This window comes from Cervus elaphus, chromosome 24 (genome assembly GCF_910594005.1).
Source record: "Cervus elaphus chromosome 24, mCerEla1.1, whole genome shotgun sequence".
Classification (NCBI taxonomy): domain Eukaryota; kingdom Metazoa; phylum Chordata; class Mammalia; order Artiodactyla; family Cervidae; genus Cervus; species Cervus elaphus.
In genome coordinates, this window is record NC_057838.1 from 62,302,005 (window position 1) to 62,316,765 (window position 14,761).

General features: G+C 47.3%; 1 protein-coding gene across 5 annotated transcripts in view; it reads left to right on the forward strand.

Moving 5' to 3' along the window:
• Positions 1-14,761, forward strand: part of PFKFB4 (6-phosphofructo-2-kinase/fructose-2,6-biphosphatase 4) — a 39,815-nt gene that overhangs the window by 15,040 nt on the left and 10,014 nt on the right. For all 5 annotated transcript variants that reach the window (XM_043887041.1, XM_043887040.1, XM_043887044.1 and 2 more), the window contains exons 4-9: positions 658-724; positions 3,271-3,345; positions 3,701-3,757; positions 4,435-4,556; positions 6,361-6,568; positions 7,141-7,287. In XM_043887041.1, coding sequence (XP_043742976.1) covers positions 658-724; positions 3,271-3,345; positions 3,701-3,757; positions 4,435-4,556; positions 6,361-6,568; positions 7,141-7,287 — 676 coding nt within the window. The remainder of the gene's footprint in view (positions 1-657; positions 725-3,270; positions 3,346-3,700; positions 3,758-4,434; positions 4,557-6,360; positions 6,569-7,140; positions 7,288-14,761) is intronic.

Sequence of the window (14,761 nt, forward strand, 5' to 3'; positions counted from 1 at the left end):
AGAGGGCAGCAATATTGTCTCTGCTCCCACAGCTAGCTTCCTCGCCCAACACACACACAAGGAAGTATCTGGTTTTCAAAGTGCTTTGTTGATAATAAGGGGAAATGGAAGACACTTAGAAGTTCTGAAGTTGGCAAAATGGCAGCCTGGATTTGTATCTGATGAGATGAAAGAAGAAAGTAGAGAAACATGATATCTCAAAAAGTGTTCCTGGACTTCCCTGGTGGTCCAGTGGTTAAGACTCTACCTTCCAATGCAGGGGACCCAGGTTTGATTCCTGGTCTGAGAAGATTCCACATGCCATGGAGAAATTAAGCTGGTGTACCACAACTATTTAGCCTGTGCTCTGCAACAAGAGAGTAGCCTTTGATCACCACAACTAGAGAAAAGCCTGAGCAGTAACAAAGACCCAGCACAGCCAAAAATAAATAAATATGTATATTTTAAAAAGTATTCCTGATGGGCAGGAGCACATAGCCTTCTACCTACAGGAGCAGGGTTACCAAATACTGGCAATCTTCCCAAGGAAAGAGAAATCTTGAGAGAAGGGGCCCCAGGGGCTGCCGCCTCTCCTGGTCAGCATAGCATATTTCCCTGGCCTACTGCCCTGCAGCAGCCAATCAGGTTCTTGGCTGACCTATGTGTTCTTTTCTGAAGGCAGTGTGCGCTGACAGCCCTCCGAGACGTTCGGCGGTTCCTTAGTGAGGAGGGGGGACATGTGGCGGTAAGTATAACACGCTGGCAGCATCTGGGAGTGACATGTGGGAGCCCACCTACTTCTACCCCTTTACTTACCAGGCGTCTGGAGGGGAAGGTAGGGGACGTGCAACCCTAGACACTCCTGGGTGCCAGCCCCCGGGAGGAAGCCTGCAGCTGCTCTGCAGTAGGAAGCCAGAGGCTGGACGGGGGCCAAGAATTTCCCTCTGGGCTTGTGGTTGTGTTTGACCCTGCAGGACTTCCCTCTGAATACTCACATGGTTGGCTACTCCACAAGTTAGGCGTGTCATGTTACTTGAGTCTTTAGCAAATGTGATTTCTCCCAATGTGGAGAGCATCCTGCCCAGCCTTGGGTGACCATTCTGAAATCAGCTGAATGCTGGGTAAGGGAATTCCATCTATGTGTTGGCCCCTCCCGTGAGATCCACAAAGCTGAGCAAGGGTGTCTTCAGGAAAGGGCCCCACCCCAACCCTCTGCTGTGAAACATCGTGGCCATTTTTCCTTCCTTCTTCCTCTTGAATTTTCCTTCCTTCCTCCTCTTGAAGGCATGCAGCCTGAAGCTCTGTCCCCAGCTCCATCTAGATCAGCTGCCCCCTAGGTCTGTGGCACAGCCGTCACCCTGGCAATTTCCTTCCCTTCCCTCCTGAGTTGAATCCCTGGCCCTTAAACTCCATGTCTTCCTTTTACTTGGTTTACTGACTTGTTTTGTTGGAGCGCAAACAAGTAGCTTTCTCAGAAAGGTATTTGGGAAGTAAATTTTGTGAGACCTTGCATGTCCAGAAATATCTTTTTTTTTTTTTTTAATCCTCACCTTTGCTGGGTGGGTATAGAATTCTAGGTGGAAAGAACATTTCCTTTAAAAATTTCATGACATTGCTCCATTGTTTTATGGCTGTGGGAAAGTCTGTTGTCATTCTGATTTGTTGATCCTCCTTACAAGTTGTATTTCCTAGGGAATTCTCTGGCGATCCAGTGGTTAAGACTCTTCACTCTCTGGTTGAGACTCTGGTTTGATCCGTGGTCGGGGAACTAAGATCCCATGAACCGTGCAGTGCAGCCAAAAAAAAGTTAAGATTAAAAAAAAAAAAAGATTTTATCTCCTAGAGGAGCTGGGGGCTTCTCAGGCCCTTTCTCTGGAGAAGCTTTTAGGGTCTTCAAAGTGATGTGCCTTACAGTGGCCTTCTCCACAATGCTGGGTCCTTGGGCTGGGGGATTTCATCAGGAAACTCTTCTCCAGCAGGTCAGAGAAACTGTCATATATGCTACTTTGTTATACCACCCCCACCACTATCTCACCATCAAGTCCTCACTCCTCTTCCGCTTTCTGAGATGCTGTTTCTGGAACTCCTGGTGGCTGTATGTTAGACCTAATCCCTAACTTTGTCTTTTCCCCCCCTTACTTTCCCTTTGTCTCTTTTGGTTCCACTTTCAGGGAGACTTCCTTAACATTATCTGAGAAGTGTTTGGCTGAAGTTTTTATACTTTTATGGTACAATTTCCAAATTTAAAATGTCTTATTTTCTGAGTGTTTCAATTTTTTCGAACCCTGTTCTTGTTTTGTGCTTACTATATGGCATTTCGCGTCTCTTTAGACAATAATCGTAAGTTTTTGACATTTCCTTCTGTGCTATGCCCTGTACTCATTTCTTAAAGTTCCTTTTATCGTGTTTGATTTAGTCTTCTTCTTTTTTTTTTCGCCTGGACCATACAGCTTGTGGGGTCTTAGTTCTTTGACCGGGGATTGAATTTGTGGCCCCTTCAGTGGAAGCATGGAGTCCTAATCAGTAGACCACCAGGGAATTTCCAGGTCTTCATTTTCCATGTTAGAGGTTTTGCTGTTTCAGTGACCCTGGTCTAATGATGTATCCCTTTATAAAAAGTGGTGTTCTAAACTCTGTTTGGGTGGGCTGCACCTGAGGATGCTGGGCAGGCACCAGGCAGTTCAGAACCTGCCTGGAGGAGGCAGGGAGGGGTCCTGGGGCTCCACTTGCACTCCCAGTGGGGCCGGTCCTCCACTTTCCAGTCCTCCCCTTTCCTCTACGCCCTTGCCCCTTTTTGCCAAGATGCCTGTGCCCAGTTCCTGACTCTCCCAGGTCTGCAAAACAGCTGTGCTCTGGTTGGCCATAGCTTGTGTTTGCTTTTCTCTGAGCCACTCACCAAGTGTCTGTCTTAAAGAAAAAAAAACTATGGTGACATCGCCCATCTCCTGTCCTGTTCCCATCTTACTGGGGTCTCAGGACGGAGTAGAAATAAATGTGGGTTTAGTTCTCCAGGTTTAGCTAATTTCACTGGAAGTCTTGTTGGTCAGACATGAGCTGAGTGCTTGCTTTCCTGCTGTGAGTATGGGCACCTGCTCCTTCTAGCTTCCTCGGGGCACTTGCCAAGGAACTGGAGGACCAGCCCAGCCTTTGCAGGTCTGAAGGACGCTGGCCAGGCGGATGGCCAGGCATCAGCTGGTCTCAGTGAGAAACCCAGCCCCTGTGCTCCAGCTGTCGGGTGGCCTCCCACCTTTTCCAGGGCCAGAGGCTGAGTTAACCCCAATTTGATCCTAGGTTTTTGATGCAACAAATACCACCCGGGAACGGAGAGCCACCATCTTTAATTTTGGGGAACAGAATGGCTACAAGGTGAGGTCCCCGGGCTTACCTCCTCGGTTGGGCTGTGGCACCTTCAGGCCCCCTGGGACCCCTTTGTCGGCCTCCTGATGGGGGCAGGCAGGTGGGCTCCTGAGTGGATTTGCGATAATGCTTTTCTCTCCACCTGGAGGTTTCTTTCTGGGGAAGTGGGGTTCCTGGTGGGAGAGTCCTGGATGGGGCGGTTCCGTGCCCCTTGTCCAGGCCCTCTCCCCTGAAGGAGGGCCTCAGGGCCCTGGTTGCTGATCAGTAGGACCCTCAGTGGGTAGGGAGCTCCAGGGAGCCAGGCCCAGGGCCCTAAATGCGTCTCTGGTTCCTTCCCTCCTGCCTGCCGTGGTCTTTGCCGCAGACCTTTTTTGTCGAGTCCATCTGTGTGGATCCTGAGGTCATAGCTGCCAACATTGTGGTGAGTGGTGTGGTGCGTCTGACCTTGTGGGGGACAGGAATACACCCGAGACGGCCTGTGACAGTGAGGTCCCTCTGCAGGTTGGGCTGTGGCCTGGGCCAACCTTAGCTTGGTTGGTGGGGGGTGGGGAAGCAGTAGATCTCTGGGCTGGATGGTCCTGGATCCCTGAGTACCACTCGTCTGGAGGGCTGTGCATTCCTTCTTCTTCCCTTCTCTTCCCCTCCCTCCCTTCCCCTTCCTCCTCCCCTGGATGGTAGGAGACGAGCTTCAGCCCCTAGAGGGAGGGGCAGGGTGGGGAGGGGGTGTTAGTATTTTGAAGGGTAAAGAGATTTGACCCCTCACCCATATTCCCTTTTTATCTGAGAAATGAACATCAGTGTCTGGGGAGATAGTTCAGGTGGGGAGGGGCTTCAGGGCCCCTTATCCTTCTGGCCTCACCTCCCCCATTACCACAAAAATGAGGGACTGTGATCTCAGGATGCCCAGTAATACTCTCTTAGCACTGGTGTGGGAGCTTGGACCAGGGAGCCGCTGGCCTCTTCCTAATGGGACCAGCCAGCCCCCTGGGACTGGCCTCCAGCCTCCTCCCCTAGCCCCCTGCCCAGCGTTGTCCTCGGTCTCCCCCCTGCCTGGCCTCTGGAGCTGATGTGTCCTTGCTCTGTGCCTGGCTCCGGCAGCAAGTGAAGCTGGGCAGCCCTGACTACATCAACCGCGATAGTGACGAGGCCACGGAGGACTTCATGAGGCGCATTGAGTGCTATGAGAATTCATATGAGACACTGGATGAGGACCTGGACAGGTGAGCCGGGGCAGCACCGTGTCCTCGGCTGTGGTGGGGGTGGGTTTGGACCGCTGGGCTCCCTCCTGTGGCTCCCCGAGGTGGTGGCTGAGGGCCCACCCCAGCAGGCAGAGATGCTCTGCCCTTTTTTCTTTCTTTCCTCGGGGTGGAGGTCGTGGCCCAGAGGCAACTCCATAAAACTGCAGTTGCTTTATCTGGAGCTCTGAAAGTCAGAATTTTCTACTATACCATCATAAAATCAAGCCTGTTTTCTGTACAGAGGGTCTTCCCATGAGCCATTTGCAAACAGTACATGCTCTTCTTTCGGTGGGTGGTCTGTGTTTTGCGAAGGGGGACGGGGTGCCCAGTTCCTACCCATGAAGAGCTGACAGTGGCCAATGCTTCATAGGAGTGAGTTCTGAGTAGGGATAGCAGCCAGCCATCGGCAGGGTCTCTCTAAAAAGGCTCAGATGGTAGATATTTTAGGCTTTGGGGGCATACAGTCTCTTAACTGTTAACTAGCCATCTAGTACTAAAGGAACATATTAAGAAATGGACATGACTGTGTCCCAGTAAAATTTTATTTGCAAAACCAAACTGAGTTTGACTAACTGGCCATAGTTTGCCAACAACTCCTTATAGCAGAAGTGAGGGGGAGGGTGTTGAAGTGAATAACACTTAAGTAATTAACCCCTAAGTAATTAAGTTAATAACTGAATAAAGTATTACACAGTCCTTATAAGTCGTGCCAAAGAGACATGGAAAAGTGCATGTTATGTTGTTGTTGTTCAGTCGCTAAGCCCCTTCTGACTCTTTGCCACCCCATGGACTGCAGCACACCAGGCTTCCCTGTCCTTCACTATCTCCCAGAGTTTGCTCAAGTTCATGTCCATTGAGTCACTGATGCCATCCAACCATCTCATCCTCTGTCGCTCCTTCTCCTTTCGCCACACGTTATGTAGCATTAAGTAAAAAGGCTGGGATATGAGCTTGTACTTGGGTCACTTGTGGTTACGTGTGAATCTTTAGCTACACACCGAGGAGGTCAAGTGACTGTTGGAGAGAGGGTACCTGGGGTGTTTGCGGGACAGTCCCTGGCCTGGCTGTTGGCGCGCCTGGCACTGTTTCGGTGCTGTGCCCCGCCTCTGTGGTTCTGCTGGTCTCCCCAGCACAGCGTTATTCCTCGTGGCCCTGCTCTCCACGCTGCAGGGCTGCGCTGGTCCAAAGCAGGGAATATGCCGGAGCTGGGCTTACCAGCTGCTGCCTTTAGTACCATCCGCCCGTGCTACTTGTCCCGTCTACCTGCTGCCTGGCGTGGGATGGCACGGGCACTGGGCACACACAGATGACCTGGGCTGGATTCTAGGGGGAGGGTTCACTGGGGGAAGGAAAGGCCAGGCCAGGCCCATGGATGGCTGATCAAGAAGACTGGAGGGGAAGTGTGTTTGCCAGCTACTACCATCAGGTCAATCATGGAAAAAACTGTCTCCTGTTCACCCTGCAGACAGTGCGTTGAGAGCTCAGAGGTAGGCAAGAGGGGCCCCGGGGACGTAGAGCAGCGATGAAAGTCCGGATGTGGTAGGACCGACCCCTCTCTCTGGCTGTCACCTCTTGGGAGCATGCTGAGCGTGGGGCACCTCTCACCGGCTTCGTCTGTATGTCAAGCGTGTCCTGTTGCTCCCACCTGTTGCTCGCACACCAGCTGATGGTCCGGCGTGTTGTGGTCTCAAGCCTGGCGGGGTCAGAGAGGAAGGGCTCTGGAGCGGGCAGGGCGGACCCTGGAGGACCCGGGTCTCACTCACCTCTCCCTGCCTTCTCTGGAAAGGGATCTGTCCTACATTAAGATCATGGACGTGGGGCAGAGCTACGTCGTGAACCGCGTGGCTGACCACATCCAGAGCCGCATCGTGTATTACCTCATGAACATCCACGTGACACCCCGCTCCATCTACCTCTGCCGGCATGGGGAGAGTGAGCTCAACCTCAAGGGCCGGATCGGCGGGGACCCAGGGCTGTCCCCCCGGGGCAGGGAGGTCAGTGTACATGCTCGTGTGTGTGTGTGTGTGTGTGTGTGTGTGTGTGTGTGTATGCATGCATGCATGCGTGCTCACGTGCATGTGCACATGTTGGTGAGGGACTCCAGCTAATGCACAATCCAGTCTGGAATGTTCCTATTACATAGCGAAGGTCACCAGGCAGATGCCTGGATCTCTGGCTTCCATAATAGCTGTTGCCAGCTAAGCGCCTGTCCCTGGAGTGGGACACCGTGGGAGTGAGCTGAGTGCCCGCAGTGCAGGTGATCCTCTGCCGCAGTTCAGGGAAGAAATCGAAGCCTTGCTGGGAAGATGGTCCGGCCTAGGCACGTGGTTCGGGGGGGGCCAGCACTGGCAGGGGGCCTGATGAGCCTCAGCTGGAACTACATTCAGGGTCTGGGAAGAATGCACAAAGACAGCACTTATGGGTGTGGGTGTCATTGAGAATTAATTCATGATTTTCGTGGTGTTTATTTTTTTACCACACCAGTTTTCTCTGAGGCTGGGCCCCGTGGACTCTTTGAGGGCAGCGCAGGACCTGTCCATCTGAATTTGCTTCTGGTGTGTTTCAGTTTGCTAAGAGTCTGGCCCAGTTCATCAGGGATCAGAACATCAAGGACCTAAAGGTCTGGACAAGCCAGATGAAGAGGACAATCCAGACGGCCGAGGCCCTGGGTGTGCCTTACGAGCAGTGGAAAGTTCTCAACGAGATTGATGCGGTAACTGACGTCTCTTCCCTCCCCTGCCCGGGTCTGGGCACAGCTGTGTTCACCCCGGGTGACAATGTTGAGGGTCAGAATGACGGTGTTGAGGGTCAGAAAGAATTTTTTGTTTAGCGTGTCATCATTGATTATGGTTTTGATTCATCCCTCCCTCCCTCCTTCCCTTCTTTTGCATGTAACTATTTAGACGTACATGGTGAAGATATGATGTATGCATATGTTGTGAAATAACTGTCACAGTAAGTTCAGTTAACATCCATCACCACATAGTTACAAACTTTCTTTCTCTGGTGATGAGAACTTTCAAGACATACTCTCTTAGCAGTTTTCAAATATATGATACATATTGTTAATTATAGTCACCATGCTGTACATTACATTCCCAGGACTTATTTATCTTATAACTGGAAGTTTACACCTTCACCCACTTTGCCTATCAGCTGGCTTCTCATCCCTTTAACTTCACTTTCAAATCAACAAAACCTCCAAGGGAAAAATGATGCCATATATCAGGTTCATCTCTTCGGATTTCCCTTCACTTCAGGATTTTGGCCCCTTGGGTCTTTTTTTAGATAAGTGATTTTCTTTCTTTTTTTTTTTTAAAAAAGATATTTCCTTTTTTCTTTGATTTTTGTATTTTTGTCTGCACTGGGTCTTCGTTGGGCTTGTGGGTTTTCTCTGTTTATGGAGAGTGGGGGCTCTTCCCTAGCTGAAGGGCTCAGGCTTCTCATTGCAGTTGCTTGTTTTCTTGAGGATCATGGGCTCCAGGGCACTCAGGCTTCAGTAGTTGTGGCACGTGGGCTCAATAGCTGTGGCTCACAGGCTTAGTTGCTCTGGAGCATGTGGGATCATTCTGGACCAGGGATCTAGCTGGTGTCCCCCTGCGTTGCCGGGTGGATTCTCAACCACTGGACCACCAGGGAAGTCCCTCTCAGGTCTTCTTTGCCTCAAGGCTCTGTGATGGTATCAAACAGATGTATCTATTTGTTTCTGTTTGGCTTTTCCAGTAGTTCTCAGGGGGAGGGTTAGTCTAAAACAAGCTAGTCTACCATTGCCTGATGTGGAAGTCTCTGAGATCAAATTTGAATCTTACAGAGATCACCCCACATGATAGAATTGTTTTGTTGGGATGAGGTGGGAGGAAAACTGGAGGAGGGAGACTAGTGAGAGGTGCTTGATGTGTCCTGATTAGGTGAAGAATCTGGAATTTGGGTGGTGGCAGTGAAAGAGGAGGAGAGGACTGGGGAGTGTTTTTGTTCATTTATTTATCACATATTTATGTGAGCCTATGCTATGCTAGGGTTTTCCAGGTGGCGCTAGTGGTAAAGAATCTGCCTGCCAATGCAGGAGAAATAAGAGGCGCAAGTTCAATCCTTGAGTTGGGAAGATACCCTGGAGGAGGGCATGGCAATCCACTCCAGTATTCTTTCCTAGAGAATCCTGTAGACAGAGGAGCCTGGCGGGCTACAGTCCATGGGGTTGCAAAGAGTTAGACATGACTGAAGCGACTTAGCACACACACATACCCTATGCTAGGAACTGAGCCAGATGCCGGGGACCTAGATATGGGTGAAGAGATGGAGGCTGATGATGCCCCACCAGGGATGTAAAAGGAAAAACGCATCCAGGATGGCTCCAGATTTCCAGCCACTGGGAAGGGTTCTAGGGCAGGGAAGGTGAGCTCACCTGAAGGCACGAACCATGTCTACTTTATTCACCACTTCGTAGGGGCCTCGGTAAAGAGAGGAAGATGTTATGGTCTTGGGAGATGTTCCATGGCAGATACCCAGAAGGCAATCTGATCTCCAAGGAGAGGTGGGGCTTGGGGTATATCCGCCACAGACATGGTGCTTGAGACTGTGGAATGGATCAGGTGGCTGAGGGAGCTGAAGTGGGACCCAGGACAGAGCCCAAGGGAGCCTTGGTGTGTAAGGGGCTGTGGAGGAAGCTATGGATAGGTGTCCGATGAGGTGGAAGGCAAACCAGGCCGATGAGGGTCATGGGAGTCAAGGCAGAGAGGAGGAGGCCATGGTCACTGGGGTGAGATGCCATAGGAAAGGGCAATGAGGCGAATCTCCAAGCTGACCGTTGGGATGTCGTAACAAGACCACTGGGACTCTTGGCATGAGCCTAGTGGGCTGTTGCCCAATGGGACAGGATGGGGAAATGAGTGGGAGGCAAGAGGCTCAGAGTCAAGGGATACTTGGCCGTGTGTAAGCTGATGGTGAGAGGCTGGTAGAAAAGGAGGGAATGAGGACAGGAGACCCTGAGAGACGGCAGTGAGAGAGTCCATGCCTAGGCAGTTGATAAGAAGTCCGGGGTCCCGGAGGAGAGAGGGGTCTGGGGTTCTCAAGGAGGAGGAAAGGACAGACTTTTTTTTTCTCTACATTCCTTAGTCTTAGTCACATAAAACTTTTTTTTCCTTTAAGCCGGAAACTGATGATTACACAACTCAGTTTAAACTCTTTACTAGGGATTATATGACAACAGTGTATCCTGTTTGAGGACAGTTTCTCCTTCCTGAAAACCTCCTGACTAATCCTGATATTTTCGAATGTATATTATGGGAGTGGGTCTGGTAGGATCTTTCTATTGTTAAATCCTAATCCTTATCCTAAAATGTAAATTGTGGGAGTGGGTCTGGTAAAATTTTTTAACCTTGAGACATTCTTTTGCTTTACTGTAATAATTAATTTAAAAAGTATATAACTCCCTTGCTAACACTAGCAACTAACACTATTCTCCGTCCCCCTTCTGATGTCCAAGTTAGAAGCTTTCTCAATCCCTTTTCTTACTTTAATAAAACCCTGCTACACAAAAGCTTTTGAAGGATCAAGCTTGGTGCCTGGTCCCGAAGCTAAATCTTCAGAGATCACAAATCCAACACCGTTCACCGTAAGCTATCAGAAGAGGCCCAGTTTCTAGGATATCAGGAAGGGAGAGGGGTGCAGATGGTCAGAGTCCTGTCTCAGAACCTCCTGGAGGTTTCACTCAAGAGTGAAAGGAAGGAGAAGTTTCCCAGGGGAGTTAGCCAAGGGGACCAGGTGGCTGGTCCGGAGAGTTTCTGTGGTGCTGTCGTCTGTGTCCCGGAGGTGGTCCTCCAGCCCCCAGCAGGTGGATGCAGTTGTGGAAAAGGCAGAACTTTTCGCAAGCTCAGCATGCGAGCTTGTTCCATTGTGTCCTCGTGGCTGAGATGGAAGCACGTGGGACAGAGAAGGTGAGGAGTAGGGAGGAAGGTAATGAAGCCGCATGCCCCGGAATCCCTCCCTGCTGGAAAAGATGGGGGACGGGAATGGGGGCATCCGTGGCATTGTGAGATGGGAGAGGCCGTAGGCCCAGCATTCCTATGGGGTGCCGGGCCAGGGAGGCTGACGCTGGGCTGTTAACAAGGGACAGCTCCCAGAATTCCATGGAGGTCCAGTGCGTATGACTGCCAACTGTCACTGCAGGGGGACACGGGTTCAGTCCCTGGTGAGGGAACTAAGATCCTGCACGCTGCACAGCATGGTCAAAAAAAAAAAAAGTGTAGAAGCCAGTCACTGATTCTGCCTGTTCTCTACTCCAGGGAAGGGGATTAAATAAGAGCTTGACTCACTGGGAGTCATCTTAGGGTGTGTCGTGTCCCCACCCCCTCGTATCTACCATCAAGCTTTTGGGTACAGGCAGGCCTCGTTATATTGTACTTTGCTTTATTGCACTTTGCAGATACTGTGGTTTTTACAAGTTGAAGGTTGATGGTAACCCTTTATCCAGCAAGTCTATCGGCTCCATTTTTCCAAAAGCATTTGTTCACTTTGTGTCTCTGGGTCACACTTTGGTAATTCTTGCAGTATTTCAAGCCCTTCATTATTATATTTGTTATGGTGATCTGTGACCAGTGATCTCTGATGTTAGTACTGTGACTTGCTGAAGTCTTGGATGATGCTTAGCATTTTTTTTAGAGATAATTTAATTTTTAGTTAAGGTATGTACATTGTTTAAAACAGAATGCTATTGCACACTTAACAGTGTATAGTGTAAATGTAACTTTTATATACATTCGGAAACCAAAAAATTCTTCTGACTCACTTTGTTGCAGTGATCTGGAACCACACCCAGAGTATTTCCAAGGTATACCTATAGTAGCTATTTTATCACTTCCTATTTATCTCTCCACCCTGAGTCATCTGGACAGTTTATTTTATTCAAACTTTATTTCTTCATCAGAGTAAGTTATATATTAGAACCTAATGGTAGAGTCATCTCAGTGTCAGGTGTTATTACCTCTGTTCCCATTCTTTGATATTGCACAGTTTTTATTCTTAATTAGGTATGTCAGAGATTAGTCACTTATTAAAATTTTTATTTCCAAAGAACCAGATCTCAAATTGTATCAGTTCTATCCTTTTTCTATTTTTTAGTTCATTTATATCTTGCTTTTATGTTATTTTCCTTTTACTTACTTTCCTTCAAGTAAGTTTTAAAGTTTATTGACTGAGGCGTTTATGGTCGTTCTTTCTTCTCCAATGATGAAAGCATTTAAAGTGATTTTTTGGTTGATTTATTTATTTATTGGGCCATGCCACGTGGCTTGCAGGATATTAGTTCCCTGACCAGGGGGTTTGAACCCGGTCCTGTGCAGTGAAAGTGTGAGGTCCTCACTAGTGGACCACCTAGGAATTGCCATGGTTGACTTTACTATGTTGCAATCCAAGGAGGTGACCTGTAATTCAACCTTTGGGAATTTTTAGAGGCTTTCTTTGTTGCCTAGAATATGGTAAATTTTTATAAATATCTCATTTGAAAGGAAGGTCTGTTGCCTGTTAGTTGGATATAGTATCCAATAAATGTCCATTATCCAATTATATGGAAGAATAACAGGGTGTGTGTGTGTGTATGTGTGTGTGTGTGTGTGTGAAAGAGAGATAATGAAACTTTCTAACTTTTAGCGTCTTAAATTGAAGTATTCCAGAAGAAATGAAATTATGTCTGGCATTTTCTTGAAAGTAATTTCTTTCAAAGCCATTTCTTCAAAATTGACTAGAGAGAAGGAAACAAGTATAAGTTTAGTTGAAACAAGATTAGCTTTGTGGTATTAACATTTATAGCTAAGAGATGCATGTGTGGGTGTATTCATTTCAGCTTCTTTCATTATATCATTCAAATTTTCTGTCATTGTTTGGTCTATTTGATCACCATAAATCAATAGTTGTTAAATATACTCATTATAATTTTGCTGATTTTTCTTGCATTTTCAACAATTTTATTTTACCCTTTTTCTGTATATAAAGTAATTTAGAGTTCATGACTTAAGAATTTGTGGGACATAAAGAGAAGCAGATGGCCACTCCAATTAGGTTAATTCAGGGAAGATTTATAAAAGAATTTATATATTTATAAAAAAATTTATATATACCGTTTTGCAAAGATAATGGGCAGGATATAGAAGCCTTGAAACAGCAGGGACCATTGCTTCCCTTGGGCAGAGGAGAGAGAAGGTACAGGATCCTGGGGGCAGGGAGCAGTGAGGAAAGGGCCACCTGGTGGGATGGGCCTTGGGTGAGGGCCCAGCCTGCTGAAAGCAACTTCTGCAAGAGGGAGTCAGAATAAACACCTCAGCCTCACTCCTCCCTCCTGTGACCTCCTACCAATGTTCCCCATGGCCTAGCTCAAAGAGAAACTAGTGGCCATGGGAACCTTGTCAGTGTGTGCACAGAGGTCGGTCTCCTGGAGCAGAGAGCAAGTAGAAAAGTCAAAAGATGTGGCGTGGCAAATGAGAGGAACCAGCAGAGCCTTCCTTCTGTTTGAGCATTTAAAAATGCTGTTCCATTGTCTTCTGGGTCATGTTGTTTCTAGCAAGAAGTTTGCTGTCATTCTCATCCTTATTTTATATATAATGTATCTTCTTTTACTCTATTTTCTGTTTATTATTGATTTTAAGTAATTGGGTTATGATATGCTTTGGTATGTTTTACTTCATGTTTATCCTGCTGGAATCCATTGAGATTCTTGGATTTCTGGGTTTCTAAATATGAAATTTGAAAAAAAAATTAAGCCATTTTGTCTTCCAATACATTTTCTGCCACCCTGTCTCCTACTCTGGACTCCAACAACATGTTTGTTAGACCACTTGGTATAATATATACAACCTCTGGGATAGTCGCACAGGTCATCCAGCTTCTGTTCATTGTTTCTCAGTCTTTTGTTCTTTCCGAACTTCCGTTTGGGTGGTTTCTATTGCTGTGTCTTCAGGTTCACTTATCTTTACTTCTGTTTTTATTAAACTCATCCAGTGAACTTTACATTTTAGACTTCAGTTTTGTTCTTGTTTGTGTGTCTTCTATTTCTTTCCTTGTGATGTTCTGCTCTGCAGTCCAGGAAGTGCTGGTGCAGTAAGTTGCAGCAGTTGTAGGCTCCTTGTGGCCCTTCTGGAGGATCATAGCCCTGCTCTGCCTGTTGTCTCAAGTCTACAAATGATTGTTGCATTATTTTGTCCATTTTCATTTTTTTTGAATTGTTCATGTTAGACCCAGAGCAAATGTGGTACCAGTTACTCCATTGTGGCTCAGCCTTCATTTTGGATAGTTACTGTCTACTATAAAATATTTTTTGCATGGATTTATACTTTGAGCAATTTGAATATTATCATTCTGATGTTCTTTTTCCTTTTTTTTTTTGTAAAATACAAATAACATAAAACTTATCATCTTAACCACCTTTTAAAATTTATTTTGGTTGTGCCATGTGGCATGCCAAATCTTAGTTCCCTGACCAGGGATCAAACCTGTGCCCCATGCAGTGGAAGTCTTAACCACTGGATAACCTGGAAAGTCCCAGTCACCATTTTTAAACACACAGTGCAGTGGTATTAAGTACATTCATAGTATTCAATCATCACCACTGTCCATCTCCAGAACTTTAAAAAATATATATTTATTTTATTTTTATTTAGTTTGGCTGTGCCAGTTCTCAGTTGCAGCATGTGAAATCTTTAGTTGCGGCATTTGGGATTTAATTCTCTGACCAGGGCTTGAACCCAGGCCCCCTGCATTGGGAGCACAGAGTCCCAGTCACCAGATCACCAGGAAAGTCCCCTCCAGAACTCTTCATCTTGAAAAATGGAAACTCTGTACCCATTAAGCAATAACCCCCATTTTTCCTCCCCACTCAGCCTCTAACAACTACCATTCCCTTTTCTGTCTCTTCGATTCTGTCTGTATGATTTTTCTGTCTCTGAGTGATCTGTCACATAAGTGGAATCATATAGTATTTGTCTTTTTGTGACTGGCTTCTTTCACTTGTCATAGTGTCCTCAAGGTTCATCCATGTTGTAGCATATGTCAGGATCACATTTTAAAGTATGATTATGGTTCCACTGTATGTGCATACCACATTTTGCTTATCCATTCATTTTATCTATGAACATTTGGGTGGTTTCCACCTTTTAGCTATTGTGAATAGGGCTGCTAAGAACATGGGTGTGTAAATATCC